Source organism: Kazachstania africana, chromosome 1 (assembly GCF_000304475.1).
Source record: "Kazachstania africana CBS 2517 chromosome 1, complete genome".
NCBI classification, from domain to species: domain Eukaryota; kingdom Fungi; phylum Ascomycota; class Saccharomycetes; order Saccharomycetales; family Saccharomycetaceae; genus Kazachstania; species Kazachstania africana.
In genome coordinates this window covers 56,362-71,996 of record NC_018940.1, presented here as the reverse complement: position 1 = coordinate 71,996, position 15,635 = coordinate 56,362, and the positions used below count along the sequence as shown (strand labels likewise).

Genomic DNA, 15,635 nt, shown 5'->3' with positions numbered 1-15,635 from the left:
GATATTTTATTCCTATTATATATATGATGTTTTCAAGTAATAAAGGCTAAACGCTGATTGTCTTCCAGATATTTAAACCGTCAGTACCAGTACTTACTAAACATCCAGGAATTTGTTTATGCCATTTGACATCTTTGACTTCCTTTTGCCAGTGAACAAAAAGAAGTTGTGGTGGAATAGACTCTAGTTCTTTTGTTTCGGCAGCTTGTTGCTTAATTTCTTCGTCGTCAGCTTCCACAGATAAATCCCATAGAGTAACAGTGTTATCTTCTGAAGCAACGGCAATGATTGATTCCTCCAGAGGGTTAAAGCTAATAGAGGTGATGGCACCCTTATGGAAATCGTATTGAGCTACAGGTTGTACATTATTGATGTTGTCAGGTGTGAATTGTCTTAAATCCCAGACACCCCACGAACCATTATCGTCACCACTAGCCAATAAATAACCAATTTTTTCGTTCCAACTGATAACGTTAACATCAGTATTTGAGGCCTTAACTGAAAGGGCTGGTTTATGTTGTTTGGATCTGGTATCCCAAATTCTAACGTAACCATCACAGCCACATGATGCAAAGACAGTAGCTTCAGTACGAGACCATTGAATATCTTCGACTGATTTATTATTACCAACTGTAAATGGCTGTTTATCGGTGACCCACTTGGAGGTGTTTCTTTGAGTCAAATAAATTTGACCGCTACAATCACCGGTAAGAAGAGCGCCGGTTTTTATTAAAGGAGACCAATCCAGGGCATAACCTTCGACATTACCATGATTTTTAATAGTATGTACAGGCCTTTTAGATGATTTTGGAACTTGGTAACCCGGTGAGGAAAATGCTTTAGACTGTGGACCTAAATCGAAAATGTAAACTTCACCGTTTTCCGACATGGTTGCGGTTAAGACCTCTTTATTTGATTGTGCAAATGGAGAAACTCTTAGCCTGTTGGTGGTGTCCCTCAAAGAAATATTCTCATTTTCAATGATAGGATCTGTCTCATCACGATCTTCATCTTCTTCATCAGAGTTAACTTCATCGTCGTCTTTCACTAAAGTTTTGGCTAATTGGGATAAACTTAGTACCATGAGTTCATTTTCCTTCTTTCTAGATGCTTGAGTAGCAGTTGTCATTAATAGAGATTGTGGATAGTTTCTACGTTGGGAACCTAAATTATCAGGAATAATATCAAGTGTTAGGCAAGGCCATGGCATAGTCACGTTGTGTAACATATCGTAAACTGTTGGATCTGCCTCTAAAACTTCATCAGGACCTAATGGACGGGATAAATGGGGTAGATACAATTCTTGACCAGTTTTGTTCTCTGGTGCAGACGCTTCTTGATCTTTCTTTAGGAGTTCTGCCGCTTTCTCTTCTGTAACTTCTAAGATTTTGCCATCTTCCTCAAGGTCTAATTCAGCACCACTGTCTTCATCATCTAATTCAATAATTTCTTCGTCACTCTGGAAATCATCACTAAACTGGTCATCATCCATTTCGAAATCTTGCTCGATCTGATTAGGATTAGCTTCGCTGCCAGTTTTCGCGGAAACTATCCTTTCATCGTTTTCTGTGTCTCTTTCAATAGCTCTCTTAGACATCAGGGGATGTTGTGTGGTAGTCGAAACTCCTTGTACAAGCTCTTAATTTACTATTCAATATATACTTTTCCTTCATGCTCATCGCAAAATTTTTCAGTTTTTCATCGAAAATTTTACTTGGAAAGAAAAGATAAAAGATACACGTGACTGACTAAAACCAATCTAAAGTAATGAGTCGATTATATAGTTGAATTGAGCGTATCATATATCGTCTTCCCCTTCATCATCTTGGTTCTTCTTCTTGCATTTGGCCAGTTTCTTGGCTCTTTTTCTTTCCAGCTCCTCTTCGAGCGGTTTATCCCTGTTATTTGCCAAGAGTGTACTGAAAAACTCACCGTCTTTGGATTTCTTTGCCAAATGGAGAGTCTCCTCGACGTCTTCGAACAATTCGACTCTGGTCTTCGTCAATCTATTCAGAATTTTGTTGTCTCTTTGGAATGCTTGCTTTCTTCGACACATCTTCAGAGATTTGAAAGAGACTTCACCTGGTTTCATAAATCTGTTCTTCTTTAAGTTGGTCCATGGCGAAATGATGATGGTGCATTGTACCATTTTGTTAGCCTGAATTGAATTGGCCTTGACCATTTGCAAGCAATCGTTCAATACATCGTCTGGGACATCATCTAAGGATTTTTCATTGGGTTGTAATTTCAGATACACATGTGCACTTGAATATTTATCTGTGTGGAACCATACATAGTTCAACTCTTTGTAAGAATATTTGATTAGCAGGTCATTTTCAAATTTGTCTTTGCCCATAACAATCTGATATGGTGTTGCATATTCTGTAGGCCTGGATTCGAAGAAATATACCATCCTGTCAGTGAACTTTGTGTTGATCTGCAGGATTAAATTTTTAAGTGACCGATCCGATGAGATGTATTTATATATGTATTTATATGAGCTCTCAGATATACATCTTTGCAAGGTAATAAAGCGAGGTTGCTACGTTACTTTGTTCTGCGAATGTAGGAGCTCTGAATTTCAAAGAGTTTTCATCAGCCAGCTTATTATAGTGATTTAGTTCAGATTCTATTTTATTGCAAAAACTTGACTCCAATTTTAACTTCATGGCTTCTCTTATTTGCTTACCATCCGGTAAATTTAATTGAATGTATAAGTTGGCGTAGAGTAGATAGTCGGCGGGGATCTTCCTGCTTCTATCTGAAAGTAAGGCCTCAGAATATCTCATTTCTTTCCATTCTTTCAACAAAGAAGACGACCTTTCCCTGAATTTAAGATTATTTTTCAAATCAGTAAGTTGTTCTTTCTGAGCCTTTCTTTTCACCTTCTGTAATTTAAAGGTCTTTGATTGTGTCAAATCTTCTTCTTCGATGTCTTCCTGTTTGTCGGACTCTTCCTCATTATCAGACAATCCCAAATTATGACGAAGGTTATTACGTTGGCTTGTTGGATAATTATAGGAGAAGGGCCAAGCCAGCAATTTTGTAAACTCCAATCTTGTAAAATTGAAGTAATTTAGTCTATTCAAATATAACTGATATTCTGTAGTTTCATTGATTTTACTTTCCACGAAATGAAGAAGAACATTTTCAAACAACTGATTACGGTCATTGATCGTCTCGGTACGCCATAAACTGGCTATAATATTGTGATATCCAGAAATCGGCTCACCATTTTCACTTAGCAACAATGGTAACTGCCGAGCTGTCGATAGGTACACATTATTTGAGAATACAAGCTCGATTTCAGTTTCATTCTCTAACAGATACCAATACAAAGCCAAACTTTCTGCGGAAACCTGGCTTGGCTTCTTTTCCATTGGGTTTCCCCACAAATGCAGAGTTCTTGGACCCATTTTTTCGTCCCTGTCTTCCTTTCTTGATGTAGCCAAAACGTTTTTTTCAACTTGATGAAAAGTGGTTCGCAGTAGTTTTTAATATTGTTAAGCCTCTTGCCAGTGACAAACAGATAATGAGTCGTGCCAGCATCAACACTTCTCTTGGTATTTGTTGTTTGGAAAGGAATAGTTTTGGTTTACAAATTTGTAGGAGTAAAATTATCGGGGTCCTACGTGTTCTTCTTCGAGAAAGCTACCGTAGCTTCCGCATCGTTATATTATACTCTATGCTGCTATTTATAAGTCTGAATGGCTCGATTGGTGTGCGGTACTTCGATGCATCAATCAGAGATCTATTCTTTCCGTCCCTTCATAGAAACAACCGTCTATCGAAGCTGGGTTTCCACAAATGCGTAAATTCTCAGGGCATAGCACAACTCATCGATCCCAAAAGTTGCGTATTGCCACCATCAGAGTCTTTTATAAGGCTTCTTTGTCTTGCTTTAATAGCTTTGTTGATACTGCTACCCTGTGGCTTACCCGGGCCAAAATCGAAAATTTTCAGTTAAAGTAGTCTTGAGAATAAAGAGCTAGAAAGCTAATATCAGTGGCAAACGAACTATTACAGTGTGCTATATCATCGGCTTTGTTGAGTGGTTAATACTATGTCTAAGTCAAATTCTGCAACCCCTGAATTGTCTACAGGCTCTCTAGATATCAAATCACCAACTCCAGCTGTGGCTGAACCGGAAGGCAAACAAAGAGATCCTTCCGATAAAGAAGGTCTCTTATCTGATAAAATCAATGAGAGTCCAACAGACATTCTTTTATACTTCCAATTGATTCAGTTGTATGAAATAAATGAATCCTATGATAAGATTAAGTCAATCTACGATAATTTAAATGATATATTCCCTTATTATACTCCGATTTGGTCGTTACAATTACTTAATGATTTACAGAGGGACGAATTTGACAGTGTCGAGGTCACTCTATCCAAATGTCTTTCAGGAAATTCCAATAATAACGATCTGGCATTGTGGATGATATATTTAGATTATGTTCGTAGAAAGAATAATATCATTACAGGTGGTCATGAAGCTCGTTCTGTGGTGATAAAAGCATTTGAATTGGTGCTAGAAAAGTGTGCTGTTTATGAGCCAAACTCAGGTCAATTTTGGAATGATTATCTTAACTTTCTTGAGAACTGGAAACCATTCAATAAATGGGAAGAGCAGCAAAAAATTGATATGATAAGAAAACTTTATAAGAGAATGTTGTCCGTACCATTCAATAATTTGGAACAGATGTGGGGGAAGTACACAGCATGGGAGCAGGAAATTAATAACCTTACAGCTAGAAAGTTTATAGGTGAATTATCCCCAGATTATATGAAGGCAAGATCGCTGTATAAAGAATGGTCCAATGTAACTAAGGGTCTAAAAAGGGTAGCTCCATTAAATCTGAGTACAGTAAATAGGAATAACATCCCTCAGCCAAACGTACCAATAGATGCCCATCAATTGCAACTCTGGTTAGATTGGTTTTCGTGGGAAAAGGAAAATAAACTAGTGCTTGATGAATCCGCTTTCAATAATAGAAGATCATACGTTTATGAACAAGCAATCCAGTTCATGGTGTTCACTCCTCAAATTTGGTATGAATATAGTGTTTACCTGGGTACTGCCACAGAGACAGAACAATTTCTATCCTACGGCTTGAAGGCCAATCCAATGTCATTATTGTTAACGTTCAAATTGTCAGAATCCTACGAATTGGCGAACAATGTTGATAAAATAAAAAATACATATGAAACTACAATAAATGCTGTAATGAAGTACTATAATCAACTAAAACAACAACAATCCTCGGATAATATCGAGCTGGATGAGAAAATTAATCATGTGAAAGAGCAATTGACTTATATCTATTGTATTTACATGAATACTGTTAAAAGGATATCTGGTTTAACCGCTGCTCGTTCTGTTTTTGGTAAGTGTCGTAAGTTGAAAAACAACCTAAACCATAATATTTACATTGAAAATGCTTATTTAGAGTTTCAAAATCAAAATGACTATAAAACTGCTTGTAAAGTGCTTGAACTAGGTTTGAAATATTTCCACAGTGATGGCATTTACATCAATAAATATATCGATTTTCTGATCATGATTAATAAATCGTCACAGATCCAAACTTTATTCGAGACTTCAATAGAAAAGATAACAGATTTAGGTCATTTAAAAGTTTTATTTAAGAAAATGATCTCATATGAAGCGAAGTTTGGTAATTTGAACAACGCCGCTTCATTAATCAAAAGATTTACCGAAAAGTTCCCAAATGAGAGCTCCATTGATATTTTCACTGATCGTTATCAAATCCAACGTGAGAATTTAATTAAAAAGTTAGAGTTGACATATTTGTATGAACCCAGAGCTTCCGCATTATACAATTTGACAAATATTCCGGATCGTTATATTGGCAATGAACAATCATCAGTGAAAAGAGCATTAGAAAACACATATTACGAAGAACCAAATAAAAGACAAAATCAAGGTAATTCAAACATACCGCAAGAAATAGTAGATTTATTGAGAATCTTACCAAAACGTCAGTATTTTAAGAATGCATTACTAGATCCAAATAATTTAGTTAACTACTTGACTGATCAAGTTGAAATTACTGCAAATCAAAATAATAATTAGTATATCTTTGAATAAGTATATATATCATGAACGATAATCACCATTAATTGTAACATATTCGTGAGACAAATCGCAGGTCCAAAATTTCGCATTTTCTTTCCCGGTGCCTAAGTCCACTAAGATTTCTAAATCATTTAGTGCCAGTATTTCTGATGCTCTTTCTTCATCAATGTTCAATTGGGGAACGCCATTGGAGACTAACTTCAATTCGCGAGGCTCAGAGTTATCTGTAGTAATAAAGCTAACATTTATCTTATCAACATCCAGTGATTTTAAATTATCCAATTTAGCATAGCCAATCGCGCATAAAATTCTACCCCAGTTAGCGTCTTGGCCGTATAATGCTGTTTTTACAAGCATAGAATTTGAAATTGATTCAGCAATTACCTTAGCATCTTCATAAACCAATGAATTTTCTACTTTAACTGTGACAAATTTAGTAGAACCTTCACCGTCACGAACCACTAGCTGTGCTAATTTTTGAGCAAATCTTGTAATTTGCTTCTGCACCTGTAAAAAGTCTTTTGAATTTTCGTCTATCTCCTCAACCTCCACCGCACCATTCGCTAGCATTGTGATTGTATCATTGGTACTCATGTCACCGTCTACAGAAATGCAATTAAATGATCTATCAGTAGCAAATTTTAGCATTTTGCCTAAAGCGTTACTCTCGATTGGTAAATCGGTTAAAATGAATCCCAATAAAGTAGCCATGTTAGGACATATCATACCAGCACCTTTGGCAATACCTGTCAAAGTGAACTCCTTACCACTTGAGTTTAATGTGAACGTTTCAGTCACTAGTTTAGGGAAGGTATCGGTCGTACAAATCGATTTGGCAAGATTCAACCAAGACTCATAACTATCATCGAAATGTGGCCCTTCGAAACTTTCATCGATACCCTTTGAGATCTTGTCTAAATCTAGTCTTTGACCTATGACACCAGTTGACATGACTAAAGTACTATTTTCTTGATCTATTTTGGAATTGATTTGATTAATCATTTCGTTCGCATCCTTCATCCCCACTTCACCAGTGACTGAATTTGCACAACCGGAATTAATCACAATGGCATTAATATCTTTACCACTGTTGTCCTCTAAAACTTTCTTCGAGACGAGCACCGGAGCTGCTTTGAATTTATTAGTGGTAAAGACTGCCGCTGCAGAGGATTTATACGATTTGTTTGTGTTCAGTATAATTCCTAGATCTAGCTTGTCATCAGGTTTTACACCAGTAGCAATTGAGGCCACTTTATAACCTTTTGGGAAGGTACCTTCGTTTGGTACGTATAGAGAATACTTGTCCATGAATATCTTTTGTAAGTTAGTTTTACTTTGCACTCCTGTTGTCAAGAGAGAACTATTCATGATAGTCAACAAATCTACTATATATATAGATGCATAGCAAGTTGTCTGGTGTACACAGTATGACTCTTCGACTGGCGATGAGCTGCAAGACGAATTTTTCAGGACTGAAAATATCACTGAGTCATAGATGCTTCAAAGGACAGATCATCCAAAGTCATATACACAAAGGCTACATACGCTTCCACCGAGTTGAGTGGGCACCAATTAGCGAGTCCAAACTGAGTCGCTCACGCAAGAATCATCATATTTGTTGTTCTTGGTTATTGCTATTACGTATATATCCGGGTAGAGTTAGCAATTTCAAGTAATAATGTTTTTTCGATACAGAAAAATAACAATTTTGATGAGAACGGGACACTCTTGTAACACAATAAACAGTCAATGAAGGCTTACCTTTTGCCGTGATATGACCTTGTGATGCTCTGGCCATTGTTTTCTACGACTAAAATATTGGTTATATTGCTGACGCTAGTGATCATCTTCCAAATTTTCCCTATACTTTCGGTTCCACTGACTGATAGCATTGCACTCTGTACTCATGGAGGATTGACATATGGGGTATTCGGCTGGTGTCAGATATTGGGGCCCAACAAATTTTGTACTAAGCCACATATTGGTTATGCTGAGATCTATAAGGATGCTTCCCTCGTGTTACCTTCAAGCTCAAAATTCCCAGTATCTAAACTGTTAATAGTTCATGTCTTTGCCCTGGCAAATACAACGGTCTTATGGATTATTGTGTTATTTATTAACTTTACAGATCTTGGGAGACAACCTAGGTTCCTTCTTCTCGGCGCAGTGATTTCACTACCAGATTTTGTACTCTCCCTTTTCTCCTTCTTGGTTGACATACTACTCTTTGCAAACCATTTAGGTTGGCCTGGCTGGCTTGGCTTCTCTTCTGTTATAATGATAGCTCCGGTTTGTTCTATGTTATGGTCCTACAGAAGAACAGTTTCTATAAGGAATTACGAAGCATTGAAAAATGAGGTGGAAAGAATATCTTCCATTGAAGCATACTCAATAAATGGTTTGGATGGCGTTGCTATTCAAAGTACACATTCACAGAGCGAAATTGCAGTACCAAAAACAAGGTTTGCTCGACCAGGTTCCACTTACGAAAGCTCCATTCTTGCATAGGCTAGAGGAATCGAGATTGAGCTGACCTGAATGCATAGAATGAACTATTCTCCAGTATGTACTCCATTTTTGAAAAATTACAATTTTGTATCCCATAAAAGACGTGGTGAGTTACTGTATAGAAAAATCGCTTCTAAGAGCTGGTAAAAACTTTCTAGCAAGCCTTATATGTAAAGATAAAAGAATTTTCGCATTTCTTATAGTCATTTCTGCCTAAAGATTCATATAAATTGTATACATAATAAATATTCCAAAAATTTCAATCTAGATATTAACTTAATGTTTTCTCTGTGGAAAGTGCCATTTGCATGTGTAAGAAGTAACTAGACATAAAATACATGAAGCAACTTGGATAGTATTGCTAATTCACGGTCCAATTCTACACAAGCGCCAGCTTTATTAAGCTTCAGTGGCTTCAGAAGTACTCTGATATACTGGTTGGCATTATCTTTGTTATGGGATGTACGGTTGTTTATAGCGAAACAATTTAGTTCTTCGAGAAGAAATACATTAAGACTCTTCGAGGGCTTTAGTGCTGAAGCAAGATAGATGCAATCGCTTTCATTATGCAGAGATTGCCTATAGGAAGTGACACTGGGTACAATAATCTGTACTTGAAGTTAGTTAGAGCATCTCACAGCGCTCCACGTCGAAAGGAGGGTTTTCTTAGATATAATCCACCACCTGAGAAATTGATCCATCCATTTTACAGGGCCACACCAATTGAACAATTCAGGCTTTGTTATAAACAAAGAAATACTTCTATAGCCAATGGAAAACCGATTTTCTCCTCATTAATATTGCATCCGAAAACTTTCAAGACCATTTTGACTCCCATATCTCTCAAATTCAATTCAAATATTGGTCTTCATAAATGGGTAAATGATTACAATCTGAACCTTAGTACGAGAAAAATCCAGCTTTGCCAATTATCTAATGATACTATTCCAAAATTTCATTTACATGATATAAGTGATGACCAACAATTTAAAGAAATAATTCAGTTAATGTCAAGAAGTAAGTGCGAAATGGAAGCGATCAAACCTTTGGCATTGAATTCCCTACTAGATTATTTCATGCTAAATTCAGATAAGAGCATTTTTCTGGAGGATGCATATTTTTCAATACTTCAAAAACACACTCATTCTATTGAAGGCTTAAAGTTAGTTCTGGGCTCTATGTCCATGCACATAGAACTTTCGGTCATAGACCAATTTAGAACGGTGGAAAAATTACTTTTCCAAGCGTTGAATACGTTCAATCAGTTGAATACTGTAAAACCAATACCATTAAGTGAATTATTCTTTCTCATAGACGAGAAATTTCACTTGGAACACCATTGCACGGAATCCTTTAAACCCTATATTATTGAAGAATTAATTCACTATTATACCAAAATCAAAGACATTACTACTGCTAAAAATCTTTTGAACAAGTTAATATTTGTAAATAACATAATACCTAGCATTTCTACCATATCCTCATATCTGGACTTAGTCAGAGAAAAATCCCAAGCAAAAAATAAAAAATACTGCAGACAAAAACAAATAATTTATATCAGTGATCTAATGCCAATTCTTGAACAACCATCTTCCACGCTTAGAAAAGCAAAACTACTAATATTAAAATTTTTAACTCCCCTATGTATTCATTACAATGAAATCCTGAGTCTAATGAGAATTCTGAAGGAAAATAATGACATGAAATTATTCCTTTCTATAAAATCGCATTTTATAGATGCTATTGTAAAAATGGAGACTAGAAGCAATGGAGAAGAATCAAGAAATTTGGCTTCATTTTATATGCTAGTAGAAGATGACATATCCGACAAAGATTGTACCACATTCATCCACTCATTTGCGTCCACGGGAAATTTCAGCATGATTTCACGTATAATTGAGAGTCATGGCGTTGAAGTCGATGAAAAATTGGCCCGTAGAATAGTAGAAAGGCTTCCGAAAGACAGTGAATACAAATCGCCCCTCTATAACAGGCTGAAAATACTATTTTATGGAAAGTACATCACACAGTTCGACATAGGGAATGCCTAATAGATATTTCTCATATATTCCTTTTATTCTGTAAATACGTTTTATGAAACAAGTTTCATACATTTTGACGTCCTTTACTAAAATTTCCGACGCTGCCAGAAAATGTGCGACGCATCGCAAGGCTAGTGACATATATATATATATCCAAGCAAAATGTATTAAAATATCGAGAACATGGGGCACAATACATCATATTATATCTAATGTTTCGTGGTATTAGGAAGCTAATGAATTTTATCCCCATTATCGTTATTTTTTGCAACGCAGTTGCAACTGCTGGTTTCGACATTTTAGAGTACCAAAAAGATAAGATAAATACTCCGGCGTCAGTCCATGATGATAGCTTTCAACTACAATATATTGAATCTAAATTCCCTTTTCTTCAGCAAACATGTGTGAAAGATGCTCTTTCAAATTTTCTGCACACATGTCAAATGGAAGGCGTTGAGTCCATTGGCTCTAAAGAGAGAGTGGAAACTTCCATAAAGCTGTCAATTTGTCAATTCGAGGCCTCTGGCCTAATAGACCTGGTTCCAGCAATTTGTTTGGAGAATAAGGACGACAGCGAACTTTTAATCGACTGTATGTTCCAGATGAATAAATTGAAAGCAGAATGGTGGACTACATATAACGGTTACTATCAGTCGCTAAGTTCAATTTGCTCTGACTATAGCCTTCCTTTCCATAAACAACAAATACTAGAGACTTATATGAATGTAACAGAATGGTTCATTAATATAAATGATGTCTGGGACGACAAATTCAATGATATAATATTTGATGTTGAAAGGAAGACCGAAACACATATAACTGAAGTGTTAAATATGTTGGAAAGATGTGACCAAATAGCACAAACCCAGGAAAGTTCAATATTGGACATGTTCAGTCATTTCCAAAAAGATTTAGAGCTTATATTGAGTAACAGTAAACAACAAGTAGAAGTACAACTAGTTAAGAAGGATGAACAGATCGTGAGTGGAATAAACGACATAGCAATACACGTAGAAAATCTGACAAATGAACTAGAAAGTCAAGATATTATCCAACAGATCATGGAATTTAAAAACAATAATCTAAAAAGTTTCCAAGATATTGCAGAAGCTTCTAATGAACTAGTGATAAAAGAGCGTGCAAGTTTTGAACATATGAAAACGTACCAGGAACAAATTAAGTCAAGTATGGATGAGTTTATTGGTGGACTTCTGGTCACACAAAATGACAGTCTCCAAAATTTTGATCTGATTTTACAAGATTCAATAAGTAATGACTTATTACCTCAACTACATATGTTCACAAAAGAATTAACCAACGAGTGGTTATCCCGCTTTAGTGAAGAAATGGCTGTGATAAATGATGGCATTTTTGAAAGTTTTGAAGTAATATCTAGTAAATTGAATTCAACTTTGGATAAGATAGATATTCTAGAAACCAAATTATCTAAAATTTATGAATTTTTCAACATTATTAACGCTATTATCAGCAAATTCGCCCATGGCTGCGTTGTCTTGAAAGATAATGTACTAGCCTTAGTGACGAGTCACAAGAAATGGGTCATTTTACCTCTCTCAGTCACCACATTCAAATTACTAAAAAATCTCATTCTCACCAGGTGGAAAACTGAAATATATCACACGCCAGTATTCATAATGAAAACTCTTACGCTGGCAATTGCAGTCTTTTTGGGAAACAGACTAGGTGCAATCTTATGCCAAGATATAATGTAGAAGCATAATTCTCAAACGAGACATTATATAATCAAGAATACATGCTATCACTCAACAAAAAAGAAAAGCAGTTGTTATGGTACGAACAGACCCACATTATCATTACGAGAATCAAAAGATAAAAGAAGGTAGAGAAGTTTTCAGAGTAAAAATTATCGACATATGTGTATTATCATTTTATATACCCATTCAGACAGGGATAACTGATAAGTAAAAAATTTCTCATCATTTAAACTTCTGCAAAAAGGTCAGAACTCAGCAATTAGCAGCCTAGAAAACCCTTTCTGGAATTCTAATCACTAATTCTGATCCTCATTTAGCTATCCTTGGGAGCTTTTAAGTGTAAAGTGAAAATTTTATCGATGAGATTAAATATTTTCAAAATATCGTTTTCGCTTGCTTTATATACAAAAAAAATAGACATGGCGTATAATACCCGGCCAATAGTGTTCGAATTTGTATTTTGGTATTTTAACGTTAGGGCTAACAGGATGGACAACTCTCTGGTGATTCAGAAGGACGACAACCTGGAATAGAAACGTAACCTAGACTTCGAGGATCTTAGAATGCTACTTAGGCATGTGGCAAATAGGGGTTTCTGCAAGACGTCGTCTCTCATCCCGAGAACAGTTTCCAGAATTGTGGTTTACAGACATTACAGACGGAAAGGTGGAAGTAATACTAAGCTATTAGAACATGTTCCAGGCATTGCGACCTCTTCAGGTATTGGCAAGAATGAGATCTTGCTTGCTGGTAAATCTAAGGAGGAAATCGAATCAGGCCTGAAGAAAATTGGGTTCGAAAATACTGATCAGCCAAGTGACAGTGCACAGGATTTCTTTTTAAGGTACTTAAAACATACGAATGTCGTTTTTAAGAGTAGTTCCAAAAATTTGAATCACTTGAAAGAGGAATTGAAGCAATTGTCTGATGACAGTGAAAAATTTGAAGTTCTGATTCAGTATCTCTTAAGGGAAAGTGAACTCGAAATTAAAAGATACAAATTGCTTGGGAAAGATAAAATAATACAAAAGAAATTAGACTCGTTGGCTGCAGAACATGAAAAACATAGTGGGTCGATATCTGAGCAGACTCTAGAAACCGTTGTGTTCAACAATTTATTCTTAGATACACAAGAAGAGACAGATATTTACTTCACAAATATTAATTTGATACTTAAGATTCTGCAGGATTTATGCAAAAACATACCAAGAAATACAATGGCAAGATATAAGTCAGTTGTTCCGATAAGTCTTTTGGTCGAACTTTTTGAAATGTTCAAATTAGTACCATTGAGAAAAAAAAGAAAACTAGGCATTCTGTTGGCAGGCAAGTTAATATATGCATCTAAAAAAGTCAGAATGGATCCAGTTAATGAATCTTTCTATATCAATTCGCTTGTGGCATATGGATTCTACAAGGATGCTCTCAAACTATTCCAAAGTTATAAATTGGAAGTAAATCAAAGATGGTGGAATGAGCTTGGTATGCTGATCATGTTGGCCAGTAACAACCTTCGAGGCTTCAGTAATCTTCTGAAAGAGACTGATATTAAATTTCCTAGCAGCGGTCACTATCTCAATATTCGAGTATTGAAGTTTGCCATAAAGAAATACATTTTCATCAATAATACGGATGTTCTAGGATCTTTAGTAGGTAGATTATTGAAAATATGTGACCACTATGGAGTCATAGCGCCCAAAGAAGGTACTTCACGTGGCATAATGTTCAAAACCCAAGAAGAGGCCAATATGTATTTGAATGATATGGAACTACCTAACGAGAAGCATTTTACTGACATAATCCAATATTTTATCCATGCGAGGGACCTTGACATGATCGGTAAGTTATTTGCCAAATTTATAGAATATTTTAGTGATGAAAAGTCGTATCTTAGTGCTATCTTAAGCACAAAGATAAATCTCTTAAAAGACTTCACTGAACTGAAAGCGCTCATCGCTTCCAACAACATATCCTCAGGCAAGCTGCAACTATTTGAAGAGGCCTTCAATAGGATAATTTCGAGGTATGATTGCAACGACTCATTAACAAATGAACTTCTCTTCGATAATTTGAACAGTTTTATTTATAATCCCTTGCTAACGAAAACGATTGAAAACGTTCTTACCTGTGAATTAACTTCTCAACTTGACGAAAATACTAACTCTACTGATTTGCTACTTCAAAATTCGAAAAACATAGTCGGTCTTTTGAAAGTGTTGCTTTCATTAAACAAGGAAAGTGAAGCGTTCAACGTATTAGACATTTTGGAATCAAAGAGGAATACCTTTACTCAGAAGGTTGCATTGCCATCAAATGCCACTATAAATGCACACCATTATGGTGTCTTTCTAGACCATTATACTGCAAAATGCAAAAAAACGGCCAATAAAAGGACTATCGATGATTATAATTCAAAGGTTAGACGATTACTTACAAAAATGAACAACAACAAGGTAAAGTTCAACTCTATATTTCTCTCTAAAGTTTTACGATTCTACCGCAGTACTAAAAACTTAAACGAATGTTTTAGAATAATCAATGATCTATTGACGTCAAAAGAAAATGATATTAATGTCGATAATAATGAGCTATTTTATGATCGTAGAGGTGTCACAAGATTACTATATTTGGAAATTTGGAAAATATATTATGATTATAGCATATTACATTATCCAGATGTTGTTCAAAAATCAAACTCACCAAATTGGAGAAGGAATCGTATTAAATCGATCTCCACTCTAAAGATCAGACCCCAATACGATCTAGTTTGGCTGTTAAAATTGATGATTAACGAGGACTCAATTCTTCTGGACTCTCGTTTCTATCATTTAATAGCTAGCTGTTTCATGAAGGCGAGAAATTTTGAGGTCGTACCATGTGTACTTTCTTTGATGTTCAATAATCATGATCTGAAAATGAACTATCATCTTTTAAGGTTCATTTCTGTTGGAATTAAAAACGAATTTATTATATCGGGTATGGATAGGGTTCTTAATGAAGGTGACGACATGAAAGAGGCAAATAGCTTTGCCACCAGTGAGTATTACAAGAGAAAAGAAGCCGGTGAGTTTTTCACCAGTGGATTTGAAAACTTCCAAGATCCATTAAAAGAAATAATAAAGCAAATTTTAAATCTATTAAAATTTAAAAATCCTTATGATGTTAATTACACAAGAGTACGTACTTACTATGAACAGTTTGAGATTGACCCAAGTTATTTCATGAATATTGTAAATAATATGTAAT

General features: G+C 35.6%; 9 protein-coding genes across 9 annotated transcripts; 5 read left to right on the top strand and 4 right to left on the bottom strand.

Annotated features, from left to right (window-relative positions):
- Window positions 1-46: 46 nt before the first annotated feature.
- RRB1 (ribosome biosynthesis protein RRB1) lies at window positions 47-1,597 on the bottom strand (the record flags this gene model as incomplete). Its single annotated transcript, XM_003954562.1, has 1 exon — window positions 47-1,597. The coding sequence occupies one exon, from the start codon at window positions 1,595-1,597 to the stop codon at window positions 47-49; it is 1,551 nt and encodes a 516-aa protein (XP_003954611.1).
- A 201-nt stretch (window positions 1,598-1,798) lies between these two features.
- Window positions 1,799-2,413, bottom strand: JLP2 (Jlp2p; the record flags this gene model as incomplete). The annotated part of the gene is made up of 1 exon (XM_003954561.1): window positions 1,799-2,413. The coding sequence occupies one exon, from the start codon at window positions 2,411-2,413 to the stop codon at window positions 1,799-1,801; it is 615 nt and encodes a 204-aa protein (XP_003954610.1).
- Window positions 2,414-2,504: 91 nt separating this feature from the next.
- On the bottom strand, window positions 2,505-3,416 carry SAM37 (SAM complex subunit SAM37; the record flags this gene model as incomplete). The annotated part of the gene is made up of 1 exon (XM_003954560.1): window positions 2,505-3,416. One exon carries the CDS (start codon window positions 3,414-3,416, stop codon window positions 2,505-2,507), a length of 912 nt encoding a protein of 303 aa, XP_003954609.1.
- A 647-nt stretch (window positions 3,417-4,063) lies between these two features.
- Window positions 4,064-6,100, top strand: RNA14 (cleavage polyadenylation factor subunit RNA14; the record flags this gene model as incomplete). The annotated part of the gene is made up of 1 exon (XM_003954559.1): window positions 4,064-6,100. The coding sequence occupies one exon, from the start codon at window positions 4,064-4,066 to the stop codon at window positions 6,098-6,100; it is 2,037 nt and encodes a 678-aa protein (XP_003954608.1).
- A 24-nt stretch (window positions 6,101-6,124) lies between these two features.
- ARG7 (glutamate N-acetyltransferase) lies at window positions 6,125-7,471 on the bottom strand (the record flags this gene model as incomplete). The annotated part of the gene is made up of 1 exon (XM_003954558.1): window positions 6,125-7,471. One exon carries the CDS (start codon window positions 7,469-7,471, stop codon window positions 6,125-6,127), a length of 1,347 nt encoding a protein of 448 aa, XP_003954607.1.
- A 417-nt stretch (window positions 7,472-7,888) lies between these two features.
- On the top strand, window positions 7,889-8,611 carry RIM9 (Rim9p; the record flags this gene model as incomplete). The annotated part of the gene is made up of 1 exon (XM_003954557.1): window positions 7,889-8,611. The coding sequence occupies one exon, from the start codon at window positions 7,889-7,891 to the stop codon at window positions 8,609-8,611; it is 723 nt and encodes a 240-aa protein (XP_003954606.1).
- Window positions 8,612-9,177: 566 nt separating this feature from the next.
- AEP1 (Aep1p) lies at window positions 9,178-10,662 on the top strand (the record flags this gene model as incomplete). The annotated part of the gene is made up of 1 exon (XM_003954556.1): window positions 9,178-10,662. One exon carries the CDS (start codon window positions 9,178-9,180, stop codon window positions 10,660-10,662), a length of 1,485 nt encoding a protein of 494 aa, XP_003954605.1.
- Window positions 10,663-10,889: 227 nt separating this feature from the next.
- On the top strand, window positions 10,890-12,386 carry KAR5 (Kar5p; the record flags this gene model as incomplete). The annotated part of the gene is made up of 1 exon (XM_003954555.1): window positions 10,890-12,386. The coding sequence occupies one exon, from the start codon at window positions 10,890-10,892 to the stop codon at window positions 12,384-12,386; it is 1,497 nt and encodes a 498-aa protein (XP_003954604.1).
- A 566-nt stretch (window positions 12,387-12,952) lies between these two features.
- SOV1 (Sov1p) lies at window positions 12,953-15,634 on the top strand (the record flags this gene model as incomplete). The annotated part of the gene is made up of 1 exon (XM_003954554.1): window positions 12,953-15,634. One exon carries the CDS (start codon window positions 12,953-12,955, stop codon window positions 15,632-15,634), a length of 2,682 nt encoding a protein of 893 aa, XP_003954603.1.
- Window position 15,635: the final 1 nt, after the last annotated feature.